Consider the following 27,885-nt stretch of genomic DNA (forward strand, 5'->3'; position numbering starts at 1 on the left):
TGTGATGTGGGCTGAACCAGGTGTCAAAAAGGATTATGGCAAACCAGAAATTATTCAGAAGTGAGAGATGAGGGCAAACCCCTGTATTTGATCCCTCCTAGGCAGGGTCACTGTTTCAGCACAGAGAGTCACCACCTGTGGTGGCCATGGCATGGCTACTGTTGTCCTCTGTGATATTTAGATTAAGATATTAATAGAAGCAGCTCCCAGTATAAGAGGGCGGAAAACAAAAAATTAAAGCATATTGGAAGAAAATTTAATTAGAATCTTTTAGTTCATCAGAGGGCTGTAGAATGAGTGTGAATGAACTTACAGGGCTACAGAGACTTGTAGCTCCCATAGGGATATGATTCCACAACTTTCCTTCAGCAATTATAATGAAAATTCTGCTGCAAAAAAATGTGTGATAAACCTAAATTGAACCAAAGCAGCATATCTAATTTTTACAGTCTAGTTACTGCTACTATCAAATATTCATTTCTCCCAACAAGCAGGTAACTATGGCAACAAACACACCATAGCTGTATAAAAGGGTGCCAAGAAACAAAAAAAAAGTGGAAATCTTTACATTTATCTCTGGGTTTTTACCTTCTTTAGAATTACCAGCACAGCTATCAACTACTTAAAATATCTGCAGAGATTAATTCAGTAAAATATTATGAAGACACTGAACAACACAATGGGAAGGATCCCATTCCTCTCTGAAAACTGCAATCAAAAGTAGTTTCCAATTAAAATACTTTCCGACAAGAAGAAGAAAATTAATTTAAATTTTAGCTCTAGGACGAAAGGAGAACGAGCAACGTCATGTTTCATTTTCTTCAGCCTGTCACTTCAATTCTCTTTTGAGGAGGACTTATTTTCAGATGATTTAATTAAAATCCTGAAATGGCAGTTTTAAATACACACGACAGATGTTTATTAAGTTGAAATACATTTGGAACAAAATTTACTATTTCTCTTCACTGTGGAAGCAAAGGCCGGATTCTGGGACTCTTTTCTGTTGCAGTTCCTTAAAGCTGGAATATTTCCATGAATGTTAATGGAATTATTTCCCATTTCAAAGGCTGGAAGTCTTTGGCTGTGGCACTACCACATGTCTCACCTGCAGTGTGAGTGTTGCCTAAAACCTACTTTTGTGTTTACACAGGGCAATATCCCAATATAAATAATAGAAAGAAAAATAAGGATGGCAAAGATATTAAATTCTTATGCTGAAACCATCTCATCTAGGGCAGGTTGTGGTCCAGGATTCTTAAAATCATTAAATGAGCAGTGTCAGGCAAAATATTCTGAAGATATCCTACGTTATTTGCCAAAGAAGAAAAGTCACCATTCATAAATACTGCTCCCTGTGCCATCAGCCTACAAGGGAGAATTCATATTTCAGCATTTTAGATGCAGGTATCTGTTTGGGGATGGTGGGATAATACAGCACAAACTGAAAGTGTTTGCAAATCACTTTTCTGAGTGAGCAATATCTTCCCTTAAAAGTGATTTATCTCTGGTCTCCCAGGAGTCAGCTCATGCTTGTTCTGCAGGGAGAACGATGCTTTATGGATTTCCTCTCAAGGAAATAAAGTTTGCTTTTAAAAAAGGAAGAAAAAAAAAGGAAAAAAAAGAAAACCATGGCACAAGACAGATCAAAGATGTCAGGAGGAAACTGTAAAAAGTAATCAGCAGGACTGAGTTAGGGGCACAAACAGCAGCATTGTGATCACTGACAGGGAGTGCAGGGATCCTCCAGCGGGGGGAAATCAATCACCTGGGGAGCTCTCACAGCTGCATCAAACAAGTACAGAAGGCAGAGAAAGAGCCAGGCTGTGCCCTCCGTGGTAAAGGGAACTTTGTGTCTGCACTAATCCACCACGTAAGGGAATGTCTTCATTTATGCCTTAGATTTGGAGCTTCTGAAGAGTTTAAATGTACAAAATATGGATGTAATGGACAACATTTGCAGCTGAAAACAGACTCAGAGCCAGCCACTGTCTCCCTAGGATGTTCCAGCTGTATTTTAATTAAGACTTCAATTTTTGAAATTTGCTTAATATACAAAAAATGAAAAACAATCAGGCAAAAAGGTCCGTGTATGTATTACAAGTGGAACACCAGTGGATTCTCCAGCCCAGAAGAGAAGCAGAGGAGAGTTTGATTAACATGACTCATTATATTTATTCACATTCTGCCTTCTCAAATTAGCTTTTAATTGATGCACTGACTATATCAACAGAAAACTAAAAATTAATGTTATCCATGTAGAGTAAGAGGGGTTTATTTTAACCTTGAATAGAGTTTTATAAAACTCTATAGTGCAGACTGAAAACTAAAAGTTGAACACACACACACACACATTTAATTAATGTTATTGTAATTAGATACTCCAGCATAAAAGGTAGTTAAATTTGGGTAGAATTTAGAGAGAAAGACTTTCCCAACTGATGGCATTAAGATATTTTAAAATGATTTTTGCTACATGCACTCTCAAAATAGAAAGTCATAAGAAAACAGGAAAGATAAAAGTGAAAATAAAATGAGAAAGATGTGTCTATTGTCTGATGACACTTGGGGAATCAAAACTAAAATCCCATTGGTACTAGAGGAATTATCCCAAAATAGCACACCGGGAAATTGGAATTATCCTAGCAGAACCAAAAATAACCACATACATATTTGAAAATACCCTTTTTATGCTAAAAAAAAAAAAAAAAAAAATTAAAAAATCAGATGAAACACCTCTGGGGTAACTCTTGTAGAGTCCCAAGTACTGCAAGCTGCAACTCCACCAAAACTAAGCAGTTATTCCTATAGTGACTTCGAAGACATTCCATTTATTTTCAGTGCTAACTCTACTTGAGTTGTGCTGGCTGTAAACTGATCACTTCCAGATGTTTTCTTTTCTGCTCCCTTCAGCACTAAGCATTCAAGTATTGATACTTGTTTTAAAAAGTCAAACTTTGAAGATAAAATATCCAAAAGTTTTGTTTCCAAGCATTGACCTCCACACTACTTCTATAGCAGGAAGCTCATCTTGTCCAGACAGCAAAAACTGTTTGGAAATGGGAAACTTTCAAGAAAATTTGGGATTATTCAATAGTGACTTACTTCTACCTTTTGGAGTCATATTCCTTGGCCCTAAACAAGGGCTGAAAAACATTGCCAGTGAGAAACTTTCAGATTTTTCCTCACCTTTTGGCTCTTCCCACCTCTCTCCCTGAACTGAAACCACTGCCCCAAACATCTATAAAATGCATGGTGTGTCCCCAGTCTGGAACTTCTAAGTTTTACTATCTTCCATCACAGATGAGATTTGAAGATGACCATGTTCTTTGTTCCAGCAGAACATGTGCCAGCATTTAGCAATTAACCAGCTCTTCAGCAAAATCTGCAACTAGAGGCTTTTTTTATTGTAAGTATACTTCTTCCTTTCCCTTCTTAGACAGCCATTTGCCACAGTGGGATTTTCACATCTCAACATCCATAAAAGCCAATATTTCTCTCCTTTTTTTTTTTCTTAAATAAAGAAACTCTCACCAAAAATCCACAACATTTCCATTATCAGCCTCTATTCAAAATATGTGGGCAGCCGATATCATGTTTTGTGTCACTCTTTGTAAGTGCCTTGAAGATGATATTTTTTAAATCTCTCTGCAATACATCAGTGTCAGAGAAACTCGGGATGTTTGGATGAGTGACATTTCCAGAGGATCAGCAAACTATCTGCCACAGGAGGTAGTGATACCCAAACTCCTAACCCAGAACATCAGAAGAGGATATAAATATTTGTTAGTAAGGCTGTAGAGAACTGCTGGCTTGAAAAATCATATTCACATCTTGGAAATAGGGAGATTTTCCAGGAAGCAAACTAGGATAGTTAAAACCATGGCTGGAGCCATCAATAGCTCAGAATCACCTGGTTTTCTCACTGTGGTGCATAACACGCTAGGGGAATGAAGAGCCAGAAATCCACCTAAGACATAAATCCAAGATCTTAATGAGGAACCAGGAATGCTCCTTCATCCCTCACTGTCAGAAGGAAACACAGACAAAGCAAGAAGAAAGAGATTGCTTTGTGAGGTATCTTGGGATTCTTTGGGGAAGAAGGAAATCCTTGCAGAATCTCTGTCTTTAAGTGATTATTTATCCCACCTGCAAGCTCCAGTTTAAACAATTCAAGTACAACAGCAATTATCCCAGGTTACATGGGATGAAATCATAAAGGAGCACCTAGACACAGATGCTGGTCAGCAGAGATGCAGGAGCATCCCCTGAGGGCTCTGATGACCAGAGCATTCTACCTGCAAAGTTATTTTCAACAAACCAGAGTTGAAGACTGCAACAGGCACAGCGGGGCCGAGGTGGGGATTTGAGGGCTCCTCCAGAGGGTTTGGCTCTGGGTTTGGCCGTTCAGTGGGAAAGGTAAGCACAGAACCCAGAGTGCAAGCAGCAGCTTCTGCAGGGAGCTGCTCCTTTACAAAGACAACAAACCTGTTTGTTCAACAGAGGGTTTTCTTTTTCCAGAGGGGGGATTCTTACACATTGTGCTCTGTGTTGGGAAGAGCCATCCAGTGATTTACCTGCCTCAGGATCTGGGGACTGCATTCCCTGCCCAGAAGGAGCCAGGAACATTGTGCTGAAATGGTTCCCTGCAAGCCCCTGATGTGTTATGTTCATCCTTCACAGATTTTTACAGAAGAGAAACTCTGGTCCTATTCTTTTCAGATAATTTTCTTTTTATTTTAAAAATCTGACTATCAAGCTACGTGTTGAATTAAATGAAATTAGAATTTATCTAAATAATGTCATGAAAAATTGGTAGGAATTCTGCCACTACAGCTTCAAACAGAGCAATTTTTTTTTAATCGACATATTCTCTTATGATCTCTCAACAGGAATCTTCCTGTCTGTAACCTGAATAATACTACTCATATTTTGACATATAATTTTTATTTCTCTTTTGGACAGCTTCTTTCAAGATTCAAGAACAGGTTAATGAGGTTTCTCATCAAAAACATTATAGGAATCAAACAAAGAGCTACTGGTAAACTAAGATTTTTTTTCTCACTTCAGGCCAAATACTGAAAAGTTCATCATAAAATGAACTTCAGATATGAACTTCAGATATGATTTTACATCTCACTAAGAAGCACTTTCCATCTCTCTGTCCATTTTTCTGTAAGTAACATTATAATTGGAAGATTCTTCTCCCCATCTCTCTACTTTTCTAATATTTCAGATATCATGGGCTGTGAAGTATTCTCTGAAAAGACACCAAAGGCCCATGAGTTTTTTTCTGACTCAAGACCCTGTGCTCCTTATGTTTACAAGCACCAGAAACCAGAGTATGAGAAATGCATTAACCAAGGGAAAATGGCGAATACCTCATTTATCTTGTACTTTAAGCAAAAAGAAATGAGATATTGCTATATCATTCACTAAAACCCCTTAAACCATAGAAACTGAGGTTCAGCTCTGGAATTTACCGTATTGCAAAACAAGTTAAAGGTGTGCAAGTGGGAAATCTGTCAGAGAAGACAAGACAAAATGATGCAATTATTCCAACTCAGAGCTGATATGCTCCAAGGTATATGTTTTCCCACAATTGCTGTAAATATGAATATTTTAGAGGTTAATATGAAGATCAAATGTGGAATGCATTTTCTGAAAAGATTAATATCTTTTCATTAAAAACGAGAGTGCAGTGTTGGTTCAAAATTTGCATTTAGATCGAGTAGGTAATAAGTATATTGACTGCTTAAGACACCTATCTCCAAAACGGAAAAAATTAATAAAAACTGTGGTGTCCATATACAGAAGTGGACAAGATTTTTCTATTTTCCACCGCTAACCCCTCAGAGAAGTTCAGCCTTTTTAACACGATTTCCTCACCACAGCAGAGCTGCTCATGCTGTACAGATCATTTCTGCCCCTGCTCCACGCCAGCAGCGTGCTGCTGAATATGTATCAGTGGGCTGCTGCTGACTTGAAAAATTGTCCCCCAGTGTGCAGCTATCCATCACCCACAGCCAGCTGTGGCACCTGCTGCGTGTTGTACACTGCTTTTTGCTCTGCTGTGGTACCTTTGGTTAAGAGGGAGGTTCAGCCAACTGTTGCAGAGTCACAAAATAGGGCCAGGACCTGTGGGTATCACCCAGTCCAACCCCCTGCCAAGGCAGGGATGTTGTTCCATTCAACAAGGAGTGTGTCCAGGTAGGGTTGGGATGTCTCCAGAGGAGACTCCAAGCCCTTACTGAGGAGCTGTTCCAGTGCTCTGCTCCCTCCAGGGAAAGCTCTTCCTCACGTTGAGCTGGAACTGTTTGTGTTTTAGTTTATGGCCATTGCTTCTTGTCCTGCAGATGAATACTACCAAAAAGAGTCTGGGACCGTTCTCTTGGCACCCACTTTGGAAATATTTGTATGGATTGATGGGATCCCCTCTCAGCCTTCCCTTCTCCAGACTGATCAGGCCCAGCTCCCGCAGCTGCTCCTCACCAGGGAGAGGCTCCAGACCCCAAATCATCTTTGTTATTGTGGCCAGTTCACACAAACGTGATCACAGTGGGCTGATGTAACTCCAGGTTTCCCAGAGTTTATGGCAAAAGGCTTTCATCTCCATTTTCACAAGTCATAGAGGAAAAAATAAATATGCTTCAAACATGGCAGATTGATGCACCAAGATTGCTTCAAATGGTCACAGAACACAGCAGCTGCTACCTGAGCTTGTGGAGGCACCTCAGTGTCAGCCCCACTGCAGAACACACATTTTGCTCACCTCAGTCTAGCCCAGGGTCTCTCCCAACCACAGAGCTCTCAAACTGGTTTCCTTGAGCTGTTTAAGAACACATGTGGCAGCACACATGTCAGCGTGCAGCAGATAGCTCAAACCATTTGTTAACTTCAACTCAAATTAAGCACAGCAGTTCGTATCAAAAGCCAAAGCAGGTTACTTCTCAGACTGTGAGAAGTAAATATTTCACTTAAGCAACTGCGGTGACAGCTTTCTTTTAGTACTTTAGTCATAAAATGTATTCAAATCACAGTTACTTTCCTGTAGAGCAGAGGGGTCTGTAACACTGGCAAAACAGCATTGTGGCCATGTAGAAAACCCAATTCCTGACCCATAAAGGACATTTGAGAGTTGATTCTACAAGACCACGAGTGTTTTCTTCACTTATGAACACGAGGAGCATTATTTTTCTCTCACTGCAGGGAAGTGTCACTTTCTACTGGAGTCTCCATCCCTAAATTTAGAACATTTCCTCAAGGTTTCCTTCCAGCTTCTTCCCCTCCCCCTGTTTTTTCTTGCTTTTTTACTCTCTTTCCCTGTTGTGCTCTATTTCGTGTCATTTAGACCATATACTTTGATGGAGGGCATCCTTCTCCTCTGAATTTATGAATCAAAATGTATTCTCCAATGGATACCTGGAGGTATAATTTGCCTCCTAACACTCTTCAATCTTTATTACTGACACATTCAAGGATGCCTAACTCCCACAAGAAAAAAAAAAACAAAAAAACCCCCACATTAATCTTCAAAAATGTGTCCTTACCCGCCTTCTGAAAATGAAAATGGATGTTTTTTGAGAAATTACCTGAGTTTTGCTTTAAACCCCCAGGACCATGCACTTTTGGAAACAATTTTGAATCTAAAAAATTTATAAAATAAAAATCTGCTGGTGCATAAACGCAGATCCCACACTGTGCTGTTTGCTTGGAGGCAGGAAGCATTCCCTCAGCATCCTGCTGGATGGAACCTGGGGGGTTCCTGCACACCCTTTTTGTGCAGACAGGACAGAAGGAATTTTTGTAGGTGATACTCCATTACAGAAATAGCTCCAAAGCAACTCCATCTCCCATCACTGCACCATCAAACACCCAGGCAATTCCCAACAGGGAGCATTGCCATCTCCAAACTCCCCATTTAACAACAGACTTAGTAAATGGGAGTCACAGAAAAAGAAATTTTGAAGAATTGTAGGACTTTTTAAAAAAATTCTCTTCACTTTGATCTGATCCTGCATAGCCAAGATGCACAGTTGGATTTGACTGGACAAAAGTTAATTCTTTCCTTTATTCTTTTAAATTTTGTTTTGTTTTAAAAGTGCCTACTTAGAAATAACGTTTTTTTCCTGATAACACTTTAGAAATAAAAATATTCTTTCATTTTCATCTTTTAAAATTATTAACATAGATGTTTACTCATGCAAATTAAGAATCTCCCACCTATATAATTGGATTTAAAAACTGAGCTCTCTAGGTGCCCAAACTTTATTTTACTTTGTTGTAAATACCTGTATTTTGGTTCTTTTCCCTGGAACAAGAATTTCTAGACTAGGCCATAGCTCCTTTTCTGAACATGCTGAAGCATAGAGAAACAATATGGACTATCCAGTACATGCAAAACCTGCCAGATGTTTTCTATCTCCACATCTCAGTGCTTCCCACTGGACAAAACCTCCAGTCTCCTGTTCCCTCTGATGCACAAACATAAAATAAATCATACTTAAAATGAAAAAAAAAAAAACCAAACCAACAAACCACAAAGCCATCCCTCACGTAATTTATGTTCTGCTAATTTGTCTTCAATGGACAGTTTCCCAAAAGCATCAAGGACCAAGCAGCAGTAAATCTTACAGAGTTGGAAAATAGAAGTAATTTTAATCAGTGTTTTAAGATGCTTTGGAAGAGTTCATATAAACCTTTGGTGCATATACACATTGATAATGAAATACAGTTTTCTCCATGTCCATCCTAGAGAAATTTTTACTTTAATTCAGCTTCTTAATTGGTGTCTAGGGCTACTACAGCTTTAAAGAGCACACCTACAATCACAGGCAGTTGACCCAATTAAAGGTTTAAGGAAAACCTAGGAGAAGCTGCTGGTTTGAGCTGGAAATCCTGAATAATCAGATTCACCAGGACCAGCTTTTGCAGTGTCTGGACTGTGGAATTCCCCAGCACAATCTCCCTTTCCTCTCACCCCATGTACAAAGACTGTGTGTACCTTCATGAGCTACAGCTGCAAATGCTGCTGGCTCAAATCCCAGTCCTCAAACAGGATCAGCTCGCCATGCATTCCCTTTCCCATGCAGTGGAAAACATGATGGGAAGCTTTGATGCTTCCTATCTGTGTCTACTACAGCACATTATCCACTGAGAGGCCCAGAAGAGCAAGAACTGCTGAGAGGAAACCATTCCTGTCTCCTGTTCACAAATTCTCCTTCGTGAGGATTTTGTCCTCAATCCCCAATTGTGTCCTCAGGGGTTTCACACCTTCTAGCAAGGCTTTCAGGGGAAGGAACACTTCTTCCTCCCGTGTTTCTACAACACATTTCATGCAAGATTGTGACAAGGAGCCAAAACATTTAAGATTTACACAGGTTCCCAAAAATAAGGCATTAATAACAGCTGCTATCCTGCAGAGGGATGGCACAGGGTACTCCCTCCAGCCCTGCACTCTTCCAGAATGCCACTTATTCAAGCCTGGTGATGTGTAGACACCTTATATCCCAAGCAGGAATCCAGTCAGACATTTCTTCCTCCTAAACTACTCAGACATTTCCTCCTCCATGTTTTACTCCCCTCTGTCCCCACCTCAGACAGACAATTTTTTACAATAACTCAATTTCACAAACTACACAGAAATACATGAGTTATTTATATAACATCAAGATTAAGTTGGTAGCCAGATTTTTTTTTCAGAATAAAATCATTAGGCTGCTTGTCTCAAAAAGCTGCAATTATGGTTAAAAATAGAAGTTGTACCTCTCTAATCATGAATGACAACTCCACAAATCTGAGAAAGGAGGTCTGACCACCAGTTTCTACTCAAGACATATAAACAGGAAGGGGGAGAAGAAGCTGAACCCACAAAGATGACAGACTGCACAGAGAATCTTGTGAAAAAATAGAAAACATCCTTTTCCCCAAGCCTTTCCTCTGACAAAACAAGACAAGACTGGATTGTAACTGCAGATAATCCTTAGTATTAGTGTTAAAATTGTACACTTCTACACTTGACTTGTATAGCACTCAGCTTTGGAACAACAACAACAGCAATTACTCTGGAGCTTCAACAAGACCACAGCTTGTCATGTCACCATCAAAGTAAAGGCATTGAATGATTATTATTAAAAATCATGAGGAATTCAGATCCTGCTTTCAGGATATACTACCCAGCCATGACACCCATTCGACTGAGGGCAGGTTTCTTGCATGGAGACAACATCACTATTTCATGAATCACCAGTGACCTTTGGAAGGCACTGGGAAAAGCAGCCATGTTCATTCCCTTCCATTGATTTTCTAATTTTGAGTAAATTGGTTTAATCTGGGGAATGGTTATCTATGAGGAATAAAAATACCTAAGACTGTCTTTGGAAAATAGTAAAAAGATTTTGAACTGAAACAATGCATTTAGAAGGGAAACTTGAGGGGAGAAAAGGTAGTGATTGTATAAACCTTAACCTGGGCACCATTCTGTGGCCAGCCACCAAAATATGAAAAGATTAGAATCTCTCTGAACTTAAAAACACAGACCTACAGGCCCAGACCTTTGTTTTACCCTTAGTTATACTGCACAGTGTGTCTGGAATCTGTGCCTGGTTTACCTATGAAATGTTTGCTGTTGGAAAAGCCTGTAGAAAAACCTACCCACCTAAAAAGGGAAGTGGTATGGGCAGCATTTTCATCTGGTTAAAACAAAAAATAATGTGCTGAGAACATTGGACAGTCCTGAATGTAACCAGCTTAGAAGAAAAGCTCAGTGACTCAGCACATGCCTGAAACATCCTACAAGAGAAGAATTTGGATGTCTCCAGGAATCTTAGAGCACCCAGGACTACTCCATCAAAGGAAATAGTGATTTATAGAGTTAACTCTTTTTGGTGCCAAGATCTTATACATTCTGGTATCTAAACCTTTGGATTAGCAGATTGGCTCCACTTTATTATCTTCTGAACATAAAATGATCATACCTAGGATTTCTTTGCTATCAATTTATGTTCTCATAATGTTAATGATCTGTTATAAGCATAGATTTTGGCACTAAGGTAATTCACCTTAAAGCCACCTGTAGATTACCTGTTCCTTTCCTACCCTTTTTTTTTTTTGGCTATGGGGTACCAAGTTAATTAGTTCATTAAATCCACTCATAAAGATATTCTAGGAAAGGATATAGAGCACTAAACTAATAACCTCAGAGTGAGGTGTATGTACAATTAGCTTTGGGTGTCAGTAACTCTAAGTTGAATTCCACTTAATCCTGAAAGCTTCTCTCTCACCACCGAACACAAAATGTCTCGAGCAGAAATTATGAACTACTAGATTTATAAACACTGATCAGAGCTTAGAACTTCTTCGGTCCAAGTAAACAATAAACAAAACTCTGACAAGACTCTCTAAAGGGAGCCAAATCCCCACACAACAACACTCAGAACCTCATCTCACATCCCAGAAGATTAGGGGCACAACCATCAAAATGTGAGACTGGAGACAGTGAAGTGCTCACTCACCTCCCGGTCCAGCAGCGCAGGGGACACCACTGTGACAATATCTCCCTTCTCTGGGTCGATGTAGAACATGTTGGGGGAAGGTTTGGTGGGGGTCTGTTTGAGGATGTTGTAGCGCAGGAGGGCATTGTCCGTGCTGGCGTCGTCGGCGTCAAACGCTGCCATGCGCATCACGGTGGTTCCTGAGGAAAGGGGCACACACAGCAGGCACTGAGCAAAAACCTCTCCAACTGAGCCCCCTCTGCCTGGGACAGCCAGGTGAGTCCAATCTGTAAATATCTCATCAACACCACTGAGTAGTTCCACCTGATCTTTAGGCTGTACTTGTGTTCGGATTATCTTTGCTTGTTACTCAGCCAACAGAAGATTTGTGTGCTCTAACACAACCTGCCTCTAGCTCTCTGCTTTGAAGCCATCCATATTAACTGCATTTCACTAAATGAGCTACAGCTGTATCTCTTTCACTTTAGTCCACAGATGGCTACAACGAAAACCACACTACTGAAATAGCAGGAAGGTCTCTATTTGCACTGTAAAGTACTGCAGTTCAAAAGTTGATTGGATATCATTTCTGTCAATAAGAAATTTTGTAATTATTAAAGCCTACAGTATTCTAGTTTCAATTTGCACGAATTTATGAGGTTTTTGAATCAAGCTCAATAAGCCCCCCATCCCTCTTGCCCCACTGTCCTTCCAGTGCTGAAGGTTTCTCTGACAGGAAATTCCCTGAGCACACAGTTCAGCTGCAGAGTGTAATAAGGGAAATGCTTTTGCCTGCACAGATTCCTAAATGCTGTGCAGGGGAAAAACCTCACTCTGCTTCTTTATCACAGTTAATAGAGAGAGGACTGAACTGCTGCCAGTCCTGTGCTTAGCAAGGGGAGCACATCCTGCATCCCTGGATCAAGGCTTTTCCTCTTCCCCAGACAGGCAGCCCAGAGGCTGGCACAGCCTGAAGATTCTGTCATGGCATTTTATCAGCTCTGTACAGCACACTGAGAAACAAAGAAAGGGTATAATTAGACACCTGGGCTGAACTGTAAGATCCTCACCCCTAGACCAAAATGATTTCTTCATCTGTTCATTTATAATTGTAAATGTAAGCACTAGTTTGAAAAGAAATCTAACTAAATAATGTATGGTCACAGCAAGATTAAATATTTCTGGTAATATTGAGCTGAAGACAGAATGAGATTCTACCAAATAACAAAAAAGTCATGATCAAATCAAGAAAGTAATTTCAATGGTGAATCAAAGTTAAGTAACAGATTATTGCAAGACATTAGCAAACTTTATAAAATAAGGAATCTAGGATGGGGTCCGGTCTTTGGGCTAAAAATCCCAAGTGAAGCAATTTGTCAGATTCCATGATCTGCACAATTTCCACTGAAGTATCTTCGCACTGACACTGTTATCTCATGTGTGAATCAGAGTGCCAGAGTGAGTCATAATTCTCTGTTAGAGATTAATTCCTCTGTGGGAACTAACCCTTTCTTTTCCTCACAGACTGGGACAGTATTATTTTAAACTATCATGATTAACACATTTTAAATACATTTCTTTTCTTTTCTTAATAGATCTGTAAGACCATATGATCTGGTTTCAGTATTCACAGAGGCTTCTGTGGCAGAATGACTACAAGAGGTTAAAACAGATCTGATTCAGACAAGGCCTAAGACATTAGATTGCAAGTGCCTCAATAACAGAAATATGTAGCATTCATGCATAATGAGTTTATTTTCTTTCTGAAGGTCTTGGATTTTAAAAATCAAATAAAAATGAAACATTGTGGTAAAAATAAAAACAAACCCAGTCTCATTTATAGGCTGATATAACAACTGTCTATTCACTGTTAAACAAACTCAACTGGCTTGTTTAGATACATATCTTCTTTTTTTTTTCCCCCTTTTGTTGTACCTCCCAATGTACAAAGTGTTGCCTCTTCTTGTAGTGACCTTGGATATAAGCTCTCAGAGGTTTTGTTTCATTGCTACTTCAGGCAGAGTTACCCCCTTGAGAAGAATAACAGAGATCTGACAGCATGTTGGTTTTATTCACCAGTGATTAAAGGTCAGACAGCTCAAAGAGAAGCTTACCACTGGATACCATGCCATGTTTTCCAGTGTTACAAGATGATCCCAGCCCTGATATTTTCACCTACTTTGTGTGAGGCTGATTCAGAAGAAAAGAGAGAAAATAGCTGCTTTCTTTTTTGAAGAATGAAGATTCACCCTGTTTTCACAAAAACAGCACAATCTGCTTTTTTTTCTAAATTTATCACAGTTTTGAGGGTTTTTTTATATTAGTGTTAGATAACATGTTTCACAAGGGTGTCCTAATCACAAGGTTTCAGTGAAATAAATAAAGACTAAGGCAAATCTTCAAGGGATGTTAGAGTGCCCAAGTTCATGTGAAATAAAATGGATTTCAGTACACAATGGTTTCCTGAAGAATGCACTTTAATAAGATGCCATACCCAAGTACAGTAGACAACATTTTGAATGAATACACAGTTGCTATTATTATTAATCTATTAGATGAGTTGATGTTCAGCAGAGATCTAGAAACTTATTACAATATATATTCAAGCAGAAATCCCATTTGTACAGTTGTCCTACTGAAATATTCCTGATGATAAGACGTGGAAGGCACATGTAAATTTTAAGATCTGATATAAATCCCCTAATCTCTCGTTACTCTGGCACTGAACTGGCTTAACACAATGCCTGAATCTGATTCTGATTTGCCAGCTGCAGTTTTTAACCTTTCAACTCACTTGACATTATCTTGTTCCCTGCAATCATTCCTTTGGTGCATACAGATAAGAATTCCAGCAACCCAGATGAGCAGAATTTTACATTCATTTTGGATAGAGATGCCAGCTCCAAGAGGAAAGCTGGAGAGAATTAGATCCATCTTTTTTCTGTACTTCTTCTCTCAAAAGTTTTGAGGTATTGGTTTCTGGCTACCATCAAAGTGGCATTTAAATTTAATTTTAAAGTTATTCTATTCTTACAAGTTCTCATTACGTGTAAAAACACACATAAAATGTGGGGATTGTGTTTAGATGTTGTTATGTACTAGTGCAGGTTGTGTCTGGTTTTTTGTTTGGGAGCCCATACAGAAAACTACACCCCTATGTGCTTCATATTTGTGGCTGATGCCTCAAAAATCACAAGGGATTTAATCCAGCAGCTAAAATATACACCTGGAACCCTTTGGAGAACCCCAATAGCTACATTTCCAGGGAAGACATTCCCTATCCTAACAGGTGTCCAGAGAGAGAACACGACTCACTGGGATTGGATCACCACTAAAGAAAATACTTATATAGAGATCTCTTTCTTAAAAATATAGTGACCCAAAGGAATGTTTTGAAAGGCTCTGCAGCATGTATCCAGTCCAAAAGAGCTTCATTCAAGATGCACACTTCTTCAGTATTTCTCCTTCATCATAAACTTTTATTCTTCATAAAAGATTCATTTCCCCAGGCCCATAAACTGACTGCATCTAATTCAGTGTCATTCTACAAATACTTCCATTCCTGGCATCAATCAAATGCAGCTGGCTTTCAAACCACAAAACAACAGCTTGCTACATTATCATGTTAAACAATGTATATTAACTTATCAGGCTGGGGAAGGAATGTCTGCAAAATCAGCAACTTCTTCGTTGTGCTGATGACGCACAGACATCCAGGGAGGAAACTCTCCCAGGAAAGGTGCAGTTGTGTCTTGGTGTGCCTCAATATTCAGGGTTTATTTGTCAATATTTATTTATTTGAGTAAATAGATTGGGCAGAATCACTCAGAATTCCCAGGATTAGTCAGAGCTCCCCAGGGTTCCTCGTTGGTCACACACAGATCCCACTCCCAGGCCATTGCTCCAGAGGCTGCAGCTATCAACGTGTTGCTTATTTGAAAATATTGGCAAAATCTCTCCTTAGGCACCAAGAAGTAAAACATAATACATGCACAGTTTTGGAGTGATAGGAACAGATGGTTTCTTGTGAAAAGCTCTTTGGCATTTTGTTAATAACCTCTTAATAACCTTTCTTTCTCACTCTTTTTTTCTTTCCTTTTCTTCCTTTTTTTTTTTTTGCATCAAGATGCCAAGAGAACATTACTACTAAACTTTTATTTATTTACTATATGCAGCTGCTGGGTTTAAAGGAAGAGATGGACAGGAGTGGAAGTGAGGCTTATCTCTAGCCTGATGAAATGTGAACAAGTGTCTCAAGCCTACAGCCTTAAGACTGAATTTTAGGACCAACAATAAAATATTAACCAGGCTAAGGACTGAAAAGCTTAACTTTATGAGCTACAGAGCTCAAAAACTTCACAATGGAGTTTTCTCATGTGATTTTTGCTCTTTCTGTGGTTCTCCACTCTATGTTCAGTACATTAAATGTTTTCTGCATGTGTTACAGAAAGGGAAGGGCCTCTTCCCTTAATTAACAGGACTGCACCAAAGAGTTGTGTTTCCACCTCCTCCATAAATTTAGCTGCAGTTGTACAACGGTATATTTTCCAAAAGTACAGATATTTCAACCCGAGAAGGAGAACAAAGAGTGAAAAATGGGATAAAGAAGGAAGAAATCGAGAGGATTACCCTTCTCTCTAGAGCCCAACTTTCAGAAAATGGAGCGAATGAGTATATTCTCATCATAACTAATTACATGTTTGATTGTCATTTTGTACTTTAAGACAAAAAGCCCCAGGGGAGCAAAACAAATATAAGAGGAAAGGTCTGTTATGGTTCCAGTCAGGGGTATTTGAATTGCTGTTATGTGTGTTATTGAAAACTTGAAGGCATTGCTCATTAAAGACATTTAGTAAAAATTATTGAGTTCAGGCTTTGAGCATGTCTTATATTTGTATAGGGCAAAAATTTTCTACCCTGTAAGGCTTCTCCACATTCTCTATTTAGATGTCTGGCAGGTTCTTTTTAAACTCCAGATCTGATCTCTAGATCAGCTGGCATCACTGAGCAGTACTCTGGGAATGCCACTGCATTGCAGCCAGCAGGTCTGGAGAGATGAACTGGTGAACTGTGGAATGAATAATAAACAAACTTCTCCCAGTACACAAAAGTAACTTTGATAATATTAAGTAGAAATGAAGAACTGTCAAGAATTGTTACTATCTATAGAGAGCTAATGCAGTCAGAAGCACATAAATTGAGTAAGAAATAATGGGACATTCCCAGCTGAAAGTTATGACAGAACAGAGAAGATGTATGGGCAGGTCAACCTTTTGCAGTACTGGTATTTAACCTTTTTTCCCATGAGCAGCACAGTTGTTCTGGCAGAATGAATTATTCACTCCTGGGATGTTTGGAACATGACTTATACACAGTCCTGTCCCAGCCACACTGCAGCCACTGTCACATTGTGAGAACAACGTGAAGAGCCTTATTCTCTGCTCCAGGCCAGACATTGATATATGGAATGTCAGTAAGGGAATTTGCATTAACTGGAGCTATGTGACATGGATCTTACTTTGGTGTGTTGTATTTTGTCTACAGTGCTGTGGATGTTTTCTTCTTTAGGGTAAAGTTGTGTGGTGAAAACATGGACAGTTGTTAGCCCCACCAAGGAGTCCCAAATTGTGTTTATTGTCTGTACACACCCAGATTATGACGTTTTGTGGTAGCATATTCATACTGAAATTTATGTTCTATTTTGTGCAGATACAAGAAACTGTGAAGAATGTCATTTATCCTTTCAGAACACTAAGATCTCCTTTACAGATTGTGTTGGACAAAACTCATGATCCCCAAACAAGGTAACCTACAATTTCGACCCTGTGCACCTTCCCACATGCAAAGAAAGAAAAATATTTAAAAAAATACATGAAGACTTTTGTCTTGTAGACTACAGGTAGCATGAAACAGGTATGTGCATGAGGAGTATAATCAATGAAGTCTAATTTCCTATCTGGTATTCTCCAAAAGCTCGTGCCCTGAATTGATAAGATGATGTCTTTTAGAGGGATCACAAAAATAGACCTACTCCAGCTCTGCCCTCCCCTCAACAGTTCCTCCAGTTCTACTCATTATGGCTGTTCCCCCTTCAGCAAACCACCCTTCCTTGCTCAGACACAGGGAATTCTTCACACTTGTTCATTTACAGCCTCTCCAGATGGATTGGGAATTGCTAGTTTAGTAAAAGAGGACTTAAGATAATGGAGATGCAGCTGAAAAAAAACAATATCTTTCCTCCAGATGTGAACAGGCTGCAGGTTTAAGCAAATCATCAAAGATTTTTTCTTAACCACGATTCTTCCTAAGTAAAAACATCCCACCCTCATGCCTGTTTCCCTTTTGACCAGCAAAGTTTATTAAGAAAAGGCATGAATTACTTCTTGGATCATGACCATGAGCTATAAAACATCCCACTGCTCCAATATTCTAAGTGCCAATTCATAACACAATCTCATATGTCAGATCGCATAATTCATAAAGCAATATACCACATTCTCTTGAAGTAAATGGTTTAATGTAAATGATGATATGCATTGAACATGTCGCAGCAGGCGAACATGACAGAGCAGTGATTTATGAGTGAAAGAATATCTATTCAACATACAAAGAGCAAGATTCAGCCCCAGGCATACTCAGAAAACACAAAGGGCCCACATTCTCTCTGGAGTTCGACTAGCACTAGAAATCAATCAAAAAAAAAATCACAGCAAACAGAGACTAGATGAGACATGTAAGCATCATTTAAGTCAACCCTGTAAAAACAAGGCAGGACCATTCTCAACAAGATCCACGAGCATCTTGGCTTCCTTGCTGAAAAGCTGACATGGAGAAATTTCCAGAATCCCCATGTAACTTATCACCATGAGTGCCTTTGGCCAACACTGCAGAAAGGCAGCTCTGATCCCAAGAGGAGTTTGGTCAATTCCAGCTGAACTCCAGGCCACCACTGCACCAGGGGAAGTGGAGAGTGCTGAGCTCTTCCCTCCCCCTTTATAAAACTATCAGAGGTAAAAAGCCCAAAACTCGACACCTCCTGCCCAAAGGGCCTTGCTCAGTCACTGGGCCATTTGATCTGAACTGCCTGACAGCTGAAACATTTTGTCAGAGATGCTTACAACTCACATGATGCACCACGCTGTTTTCCCAGTTCCCATGTAAAATTGGAATTGCCTGCAATCATTCAAATTTGATGTCAGGCGTATACAAGCTGTTTAAATGCAGATGCAAACTTTATAGTCAAGGGCAAGCAGAGAGCTTACTAAAAATATATATTCTGCACTTATCTTTATTTTATAATCCAAATGTTTTCTTTTAGCTTTTCTTTACCTTTTCCTTAATAGTTACCCATTCTTTACCCTTCCCTGTTTATCTGGGTGGTATAGTTCTGGCCAGAGCAATGCACACTGCTAATAGACAGCAATTTTTGAAGTAATACAAATAAATAAAGCCTGATGTAAATTCATGTCCAGAAATACCCACGAGAAATTACATCTTGAATGTGGTAGAAAGCTTCCCCTAAACTTCATGACAGAAAATAAACCAGGCAAAATTAGGTGAATCATTTAAGTTTCTCCCCCAAAAAAGGAGCTAATATCCAGTTTCTCCCAGACTCTAAGCAGGGTGGCATTCTTAATCAAGATAAATGTAGAAAAGAAAATAGAGGTTTCAGAGACTTCACTCAGGTTAGTAAAAAAGGATTGACAATTATTTGCATTCTGAAGTTCTGGGAGAGAACTGGCCATCTTTCACTTCAAAGCCACTTTCACCTCGTCTCTATCCAGGCCAGTCAAGCAGAATTAGAATGCTGAGTACTTACAGGAATGGCAACAAAACCAAGAACAGACTCTTCTCTTAGCCCTTATTAAAGAAAACACTGCTGATCACTGGGAACCCAGCTCACATCCATCAAGCCACAAAAGACTCTGAATTTGGAGACCAAACAACATTTCCCAGTTCTTGGTAAACAGCCCAGGTATATCTTATCCCACAAGCCTTTCACAGCTGCAGTGTCCTTTGGAAAGGAAACTTGGGGCACTGGTAGGGAGGGAACAGCAGTGTGTTTTAAATCAGGAGCATATGAAAATCTAATAATGCTTGATAATGAAAATGGGAAAAATATTATTCCAAATTGGAATAATATTTTTCCAAATATTATTCCAAATTATTCCAAATTGGAAAAAAGCTCAAAATAAAACAGTGTAATTAATGGACACTAAGTGACTACTTTTAAAAAACAGTAAAAATTGCAGTCAGTGAGAACTGAGTAATAAAAAGCCCAGGCTACACTCTCTGTGTGTATATTCTGCATTAGGACTTGTTCTAGAACAAAATGGAGAGATTTTTCTAAGAAGGGAACATTTTCACAGATTTCAATGATCTTTTGATCAGGGCCACACTCACAGATGGAAGATCTCATTACATAAATTACCTACTTTTGTAAAGGAATTGACTGACTTCTTACAAATATAAGAAAGGCAGCAATTACACTGCCCTGTCTCAGTGGGCTTCAATCAAAAACACATCATTGCTTCGCAGAAATCACTTTGCACTATTCTATGTCCAAGTAAGGTACTGGCATCCTTCCTGATTAAAAGGTAATAATATTACATTTTAAAAAGACCTCTTAGTGCAAGGCCAATCTTTCCTGATTGGAAATGCTTTTGGAGACAGTGGGCCAGAATTTCTGTTGATCTAATTCAGCCCAGGGCTACTAAAACAAAGATTTATCTGAGGTGAGGCTGTGGAATACAGCATTGACCTTGAAGGTCTGTATTAGGTATACACAGCATTACACTGCATTATTCCCTTTTTACCTCCCTAATTTCTCACTTCAATATATGTGAAATGAAGGACAAAACAAAAGGATGATCTGTGCCTTTTTTTTTGGTGCTTCTTCTACATTAGACCCTTTCCCTTCTTGCTACCAGCAACCTACACAAATATCCAATTTTTCATATGAATGTAGGATTATGACTATACAGCACCACAGACTCCATCAGTCACTGCACCTTGGTAGTTCTCCCCTCTACTCTTTGCCTGTTAACTAATATGAACTGGCTGTGCTTTAATCTCAAATTAGTAAGTGGAAATAGAATTGAAACTCCCAGCCCTGTTACCCCTGAATCTGTCACTGGGACTCTCAGTATCTACATCAATCCAAAATTAACCCATATAAGCCGAGGATGCTTCAATATTGTAAAAGTAGTGCTAATGAAAGAAGAATCAGACGTCCTAATGAGGAGGCAAATCATCTCACATGGCTTCTATCTTCCTCTGCAGGAACCAGAGCACACACTTAATTCTGATGTATTATTTCATCTTTGCATTGATTTCATCATCAAGTCCCAGCCATTTGATCTATTAAACATCTGAGAGTTTGTATCCAAGGAATAAGCGTTCTCAGCATAATACAGGATCTTTTTAGGTGAGTTTTGTTTTTCTTTCCCCCCTTCTGCAGCTGAACTCCTGGACAAATTATTTGGTTGATCTCGTAGTGTCTGCCCTGTTGAACTTATTTAAATTCATCCTGCCTGATCAATATTTCATAATCGACTTCACTGCTGGACCCAATAAATAAACTGGGCAGCTACTCCCCGTTCTTCATACAGAGAATTGCATTAAGTCCGTTGCACTTTTCTGGGTAAATCATATCACAGATGCAGTAATTCCTATTAAAACCACAAACAGAAGTGGAATATTTGATTTTAAGGTCTCAAAGTAAGCACGGAACAAATCCTTACAGAGGATTATAAAGCATGTCTTGGAAAGATGTCCTTAAAAAGGATGCATTCTTCCCCCATGCATTCTCCTGAACCAAGTTCAACAGCTTCCCACTGTAAAGGAGTCCAGAGGAGGAAGGATAAACACCCTCAGTTATTCTGGGAACCAGCACTTCAGATGGGTCAGCCTTTCAGTCAAGCCCATACAGATCATTGTCTGAAAGCAACCTGGAATAACAGAATATGGAATTGTTTTCAGCCCTTTTCCCCATGTTGAAATTGAGGTATCTGCATGCAGAAATCTTTGCAGCCCTTCTTCAAACGATCTTTTTTGGTGAAATTGTATTTTAAAGCCACTGATGGCTGAATTGAATAGATGATTCAGATGCTGCAAGAGTGTGCTCTGTGATTTTAAAACAGGCCTTTGAAACCACCTTGTATAAATCACAGGTTTCAAAACTATCCATATTTGTAACAAGAATATATTTTGGGGTATGTGCTATATATTTTCAGTAAGGATTCTTTCTTGAATTTATTCATTAATTAAATCATTTAGCTCAGCAAGTGTGATTAATTTCACTCAGTTACAATCATTTTAGGCTCAGCTATCCGGTCTTTCAGGTGTTTAATAGTCACTGGAGAGGGACTGGCAATTGTGGATGCAGTTCATCCCATTCTAACGTTAAAATTTGGGAAAGGTGAGATAAAGCATCTTTGGAAGTGGTTCATTCTGGATGAAGTCTAACTCTGAGAAAACATCAAACTCCAGGGCTTTTAAAAGATGTGTTCCACTCCTATTACTTCTGCCCATTACTACAGGTGTGGAAAGTAGGGTTAGAAGAAAATGATTCTCTTGTACTTTTGTACTGGTAGCACAGACTCCAGAACCCTTTCTCTCCCCATCTCAGGATTGCTTAGGGCTGAAGGGATCCTTGTGTTGCACAACTTTACAACTTTACAGCCTCCACTGGCACCTGACCCCTGCTAAACCCTGCAAGGATTAAAAGCAGGCCATGATATCCCTGGTTTTACTCACACAGAACTGATGCATCTTGTTAGGAAGGGACCTTAAGCAACAAATCAAGTTATTTTAACTCTGTGTGCAATTGATTTAGTACTGAAAGGGCTACATTATGTCCCTGCAAAGAAAATATGAGCATGAAAAAGCTTCTGTACGTAATAAACCATCTAAATATTGACTATGAAACTCCTTAAAGTAAAATTAATAATTAAGCACAGAACAGGCCATGATATATCACTGCCAGCAATTGGATACTTAGAGATCATAAAGATTTGTGGAGCTGTGTGCAAATATAGTGTCATTAAGTCACAGGCTTGCTCAAGTACATTTATACTTTATAAATGCACATCTTCCTACTTAGGAAAAAAGAAAATAAGCATCAGTCAGTGCCAAATCATCCTAAGAAAGCAGAGGCAGAAATAGATTTCAAATTTTCAGACTTGCTACTTTTCCACTGAGTACTTTGCCACAACCCTCAGCCTGAACACACTTAAAATTCACGTTTTCAACTCAGGACTTCAATGGAATCTTGTCTCTTGGGGAGAAGATGGGTCTGGCCTGTGTAAGGGATGCCCTGGGTGGAGCCATCCCAGGTGAATGTCCATTCCACCCAACCCCTTTCCCTGCTTGAAATAGATTGAAAGGCACACAGGAGTTGGGAGCAGACACAGGTGGTCCTGCCTTGGGGTCCCTGTTGACATCTGCCCTCACAATTTCCAGTCTTGAAAATGTCAATAGTAATATACCACAAAGTTCAAAGGTAATCTGTAAACATCATTTATCAAATACATTCATAGAGCTTCCCCTCAGCCTCAGTTCTTATATATTTTTGAGTGGAGCCCTGGTTCAAGGTGTATGGAAGAATGAACATTCCAAATGATATCAACCTTCAGGGTACAATCCCTGAGAACTTGAGCTTCTTCCATGCAAAACTTCAGTTAAAAAATCAAGTAAGAAACATTTTACTTCAAAGCCCTCGTGTTTTTGAGATTTATTTGTTTGTTTTCCCAGTGACTTGTATGAAATCCTACTTTCTAGGGATGTGAGCTGTAAATCTCCCCAAGAGTCAACAAGGTCAGCAGTTGAGTCACAGTTTTTGTCTGAGGTGCCTGCTAATGTCCTCCCTGCCCCTGCCACACACTTCACAATATGATGAGATCATCAATAAATTGTTACACATAATATTTATATAAACAAAGGGTTGAGGATCACAGAATTCCCACTACAGCTATATGATAAATTCGTTGACTTTTGGCAAGACCAGTGACTTCCAAACCCCATCCCAAACTTAATACCTACTAAAGAAAAAAAAAATCAAACAAAAATTCCCCAAACTTATCAAATTTGGTATCTTTACATTATAATTATTTTATGTCTGTTTATCTACAGCAAAACCCCTCTGACAGCTATAAATGAGTCACAATGATTTGTATCTATGGATTATGTGTCAAATTGGGAAAATTGTAGCTTAAATCATAGATCCACGAGAGATCTGGAAAGCCCAAGAGGAAAGAGGCATTCCAATAACAGGTACCAATGTCAAATGAAATTATTCTATATTTTTATAGCATTACGAGAAAGATGCATTAAATAACTGCAAACTCTTTTGTTCTGGGAGCTCACTCAGCTTTTGATCCAGATGTTCTGCTTTAAAGAGAGAAGGATTTGTGGTTTCAGTCACTTCCACATGACCTAAAAAGTGACCCACGGATACCAATCCCACATTGTAATTTCTGTACATTTCTACTTTCTTTAACAGCCAGATCTGACAATGATCTTCTTTGCACTGAATATATCTGTTAGCACACTGCAACTACAAATTAAACCAAGTGGGTAATTTGCTAAAGCAAATAAAAGATGGCATATTTTACAAGTTTCCTACTTACATAGAATACCAGTAGAGTTTAAAAATGAAAATAAAAAACCCAGCTGTGTGTATCCATGCAAGCACTGACTTTTAAAAGTACAAAACTGGTGGGAAGTTGGTTATGTTGTCAAAAACACGGAAATACAGGTGCCAATAACACTGTGAAAAAAAATGAGGTAGGAGTAGGATGTTCTTAAAGGGATTAACCTCTGAACATGTCAGACATGTGGTCTCTTCTGTACATATTTTCTGAATTTTTCAGACTTTCCCTGGTTAATAACTTGTTATATGTATTAAGATATACATAAATATAAACCCCAAAGAGAATATATTTAGTAATACATATTAAGACTTTGTAGAGAAGCATTTTTGTCTCTCTATTGAATACCAGGGATATTTTCTGTCCTTGAAATGATCAAGGTTTGAGACAAAGTTTTCCTTGGAACTTCTAGACGAATTCAGATCTAAAAGTCTATGATTGAAAAATCCCTAATGTTCCATATAGTTTCTATATTTAACAAATAAACTGCTTGTACCTCCTGAGCCTGTCATTCTCCCAGTTCCCTGTACTGTGAAATACTGAGTCGTCCTAACCAGTATTTTATTTATTTGTCAAATGTGACAATTCTGATGTTTTCTATGCAATATAACACAAAGCTGTTGCTAGCTGAATGACTAAGCTGCAGGTATCCAACAGCAATAGGTTCACTCTGGTGCCTGGAATGAAGTCTGAGCCAAAATTCCCTCCTTTGGTTGGGAATCTTCTGGGTGCTGGGGCGGAAAATGAGAGAGTTTTGCAAGAAGCACTCTCCACACCTGGGTTCTGTACTAAATAAAATGAAAAATGCTGCCATTCTGGGCTTAGATTTTGTTCACAAATCAGCTCTTTCTTTTGCAAAATTAGCAGGTAGTAGAAGCTGCAGAAAAGCACCATTGAAGTTTTTATTCCAATTTAGCAATTTTAGCAGCAGTTCAGGATATCATTCAACGGCATCCCACTTGCAGAACGACCTGGTTATGCAAATTTCAGAGGGGTTTTAGTGCATGTATGTGTAGGAAATAAATTGATGAGCCTTCTGTGGTGCATCAGTTGTGGAATCTCCTGTGTGTACTGCTGGAACTCCAGCAGTACCTTCTGCTGCTTCCAAACAATAACATTCCTGTGCTCAGGAAAAAGGTTATATCCTGAATAATGCAGAGTGATTGAATGGGCTGTTACAGTTGGCTTCCAAAAATCTTCTTTTTAAACTAATGCTTTGTTCACTGGCATGCCAAGGTCTGGGCAGTGGATAAAAATGCCTGTGTGAGACACCATGGAGGTCTTGCTCCATCAGGATTTGAGTGGAAAAGTCACAAAGTGGCCCCAGAATCCAGGAATTGGAAAGCAATTAACACAAAAAGCAGTCAGGAAAATTTTTCATTCTCTGGTTTTGTGCCTGGTCCTAAAGCAGTGAGATCTACGTACAAACAAATTGCCTTATAAATTAACCATGCTACAGATGTTTATAAGCCATAATTAAAATCAACCCAGTGACCCTCAATTAAACATTTATGACAGATTTATTCAAAACTAGTTAACCATTTATAAGGCACTTACATGGAAACAGAGTATAAATGATGAGTTTCAATTATCTGGGCAAACTTCATAAAGCACTTTCATTTCATCTTCTGTCCTGGTTGCTGCTTGTGGAGGCTGTGCAGTAGTGGGAATAATTTGTGACAAGTTTGGAGTTCATGATACTGGGATGACTCTATGAATAATTGCACAGGAGCATTACAGGCCCATAAAAGCAAATGAATGCTTTAAAAGCTGGCAGTACATTCTTAAACCTGAAGTCTATTGAAATGTACTGCTCTGAAAGAAATATTTTAATATATGTATAATTATGAGTGCCTGTATCTTTTTCTTTGTGGTAATTTCAGTTTGTATTCATGTAATGGAGTTAATTTCTATATTTGGTATAACAGACAACAGATGTATAGATACAGAAAATATAAATAAATAAATAGATTTAAATGAAGCTATTTTTAATTTATATCAGTTCAAATTTGGTGTCTTTCCACTGACACATTCATCTGCTGAATTTTCCACATTGATTTGGCTTGACTCAAATAATTCTGGAAGGGTCCCTCATGGAATAAGAAGCTCAGCATCATCTCTTATCTTCTGTAGCCAATGCCCTTCCCATAAATCTGATTTCTTACCTGATGAGCCAGATCTAGTAATTAAATATATATATGCTTTCTAAAAGTAATTAATGGAGATATAATATTCATATTGTTCATGTTTTGCTGCATGCATCAAAAGTAATCAGTGTTAATAAGAAGTTACATGTGTTGGCAACTACACCACGATGATTACAGAGGAGGAAAAGAACACAATTTCTGCTCCTGCTCTGGAAATAGTTTCTTAAACATAACTGGAAATTGAAATGTAACACTACAATAAATACATCTGTTACTCAAAGAGGTTGTATTTTTGTAGCTCTAATGTACAAAACTGCTTATATTGATTCTTTCCCAGGTTTATTCAATTAGAATATTTGAAAAATATACAAATGTGTGAGGCAAACACCTGTAAATATTTACAGAATGTAAGCTATTGATTTTTTATGTTCAAAGGCACCCTAGAAAGTATCATAAGTAAAATTTTCATTTAATGTTTCAGTTCTCAAACACAGTAACAGAGAAATAAGTACAGAAAAGTAAGCAGCACTGGAATTTAGAGAAAAAAATTCTGATTTCCCCAATTTGCTTCATGTAGGCAAAAATACAAAATCTAAACAAAAGAAAATTTGAAGATTCCTCTCGCTCTGTAAGAAAACTCCTTCATTTGCATAATCTCCTACAAGTCTAATTTTCCTTTATGATATTTTGGAATGTTTTCCTGATCAGTGAATTCCCTACGGCTGTATAAAAACTTCTTCACTTGGTAATGAAACACTTTTTTAAACCACAAAATGAGGATTTGCAGTACAAATATCCCTGGCATCCTGCCGCAAGACAAAACTATTTAATTCCTTCCTTTAAACAGAATCCATATAATCAGTAACAGATTTATGCCTCTGGAATACAGCAAAGGAGAGCTTCCATGAGAGAGGGATACTCCTGCTTATGACAAATCACCTTAAAATGTTGTTTAGAGCAGCTGAAGTTGTGACTCCTTAGAAATCTCTGTCCTTGGTGGGACAGGAATCAAAAAAAAAGAAGTGTGGGCAGCCAATCAGTTCCACCCTGAGCAGCAGTGAGGGTGTGAAGCACATTCCTAGAAACTCCTGCTTCCCAAAACTTTCTCACCCAGCTCCTGCTCAGTGTTGTGATGTCCAAGTTTGGGCTATTCCCAAAGGCACAGCACCCCTGCTACTGCCAGGAAACGACTCCAGACATCCCCATTATCCTTCCCTCACCCCCACTCCACACCGTTGACTGGCTGGCAATGGAGGGAGGGGTGTGGAAAGGGCTGTTTGAAGAGCCCTGGGGTGATGGTGAGGTGGCCTCTGGTCCATCAAGAATCCTTGGGATGGCAGCACCACAGGAAAAGACGCTGCCAAAAAGCCATTGAGGTTCACTTCTCCACCAGCTGCAGCATCACCCATCAGAGACCGGGACTGAAGTGGGCAGAGGCAGCCCCAGGCAGCAAGGAGAGCTCTCCTGCTCACACCCAAGCCCTCCTCTGGTAGAGACAGGGGGTACCACAGAACTATGCCCCAGACAGGTGAAATTAAATGGAAATGTGAGTAGGGGAACCTTGACAACTTAGGAAAATTATTACTGGTGATTCTGAAA

General features: G+C 39.0%; 1 protein-coding gene across 7 annotated transcripts in view; it reads right to left on the minus strand.

Moving 5' to 3' along the window:
• Window positions 1-27,885, minus strand: part of CDH13 (cadherin 13) — a 445,875-nt gene that overhangs the window by 124,578 nt on the left and 293,412 nt on the right. For all 7 annotated transcript variants that reach the window (XM_069027120.1, XM_069027119.1, XM_069027122.1 and 4 more), the window contains exon 7: window positions 11,511-11,689. In XM_069027120.1, coding sequence (XP_068883221.1) covers window positions 11,511-11,689 — 179 coding nt within the window. The remainder of the gene's footprint in view (window positions 1-11,510; window positions 11,690-27,885) is intronic.

Source organism: Aphelocoma coerulescens, chromosome 11 (genome assembly GCF_041296385.1).
Source record: "Aphelocoma coerulescens isolate FSJ_1873_10779 chromosome 11, UR_Acoe_1.0, whole genome shotgun sequence".
Taxonomy (NCBI): Eukaryota; Metazoa; Chordata; class Aves; order Passeriformes; family Corvidae; genus Aphelocoma; species Aphelocoma coerulescens.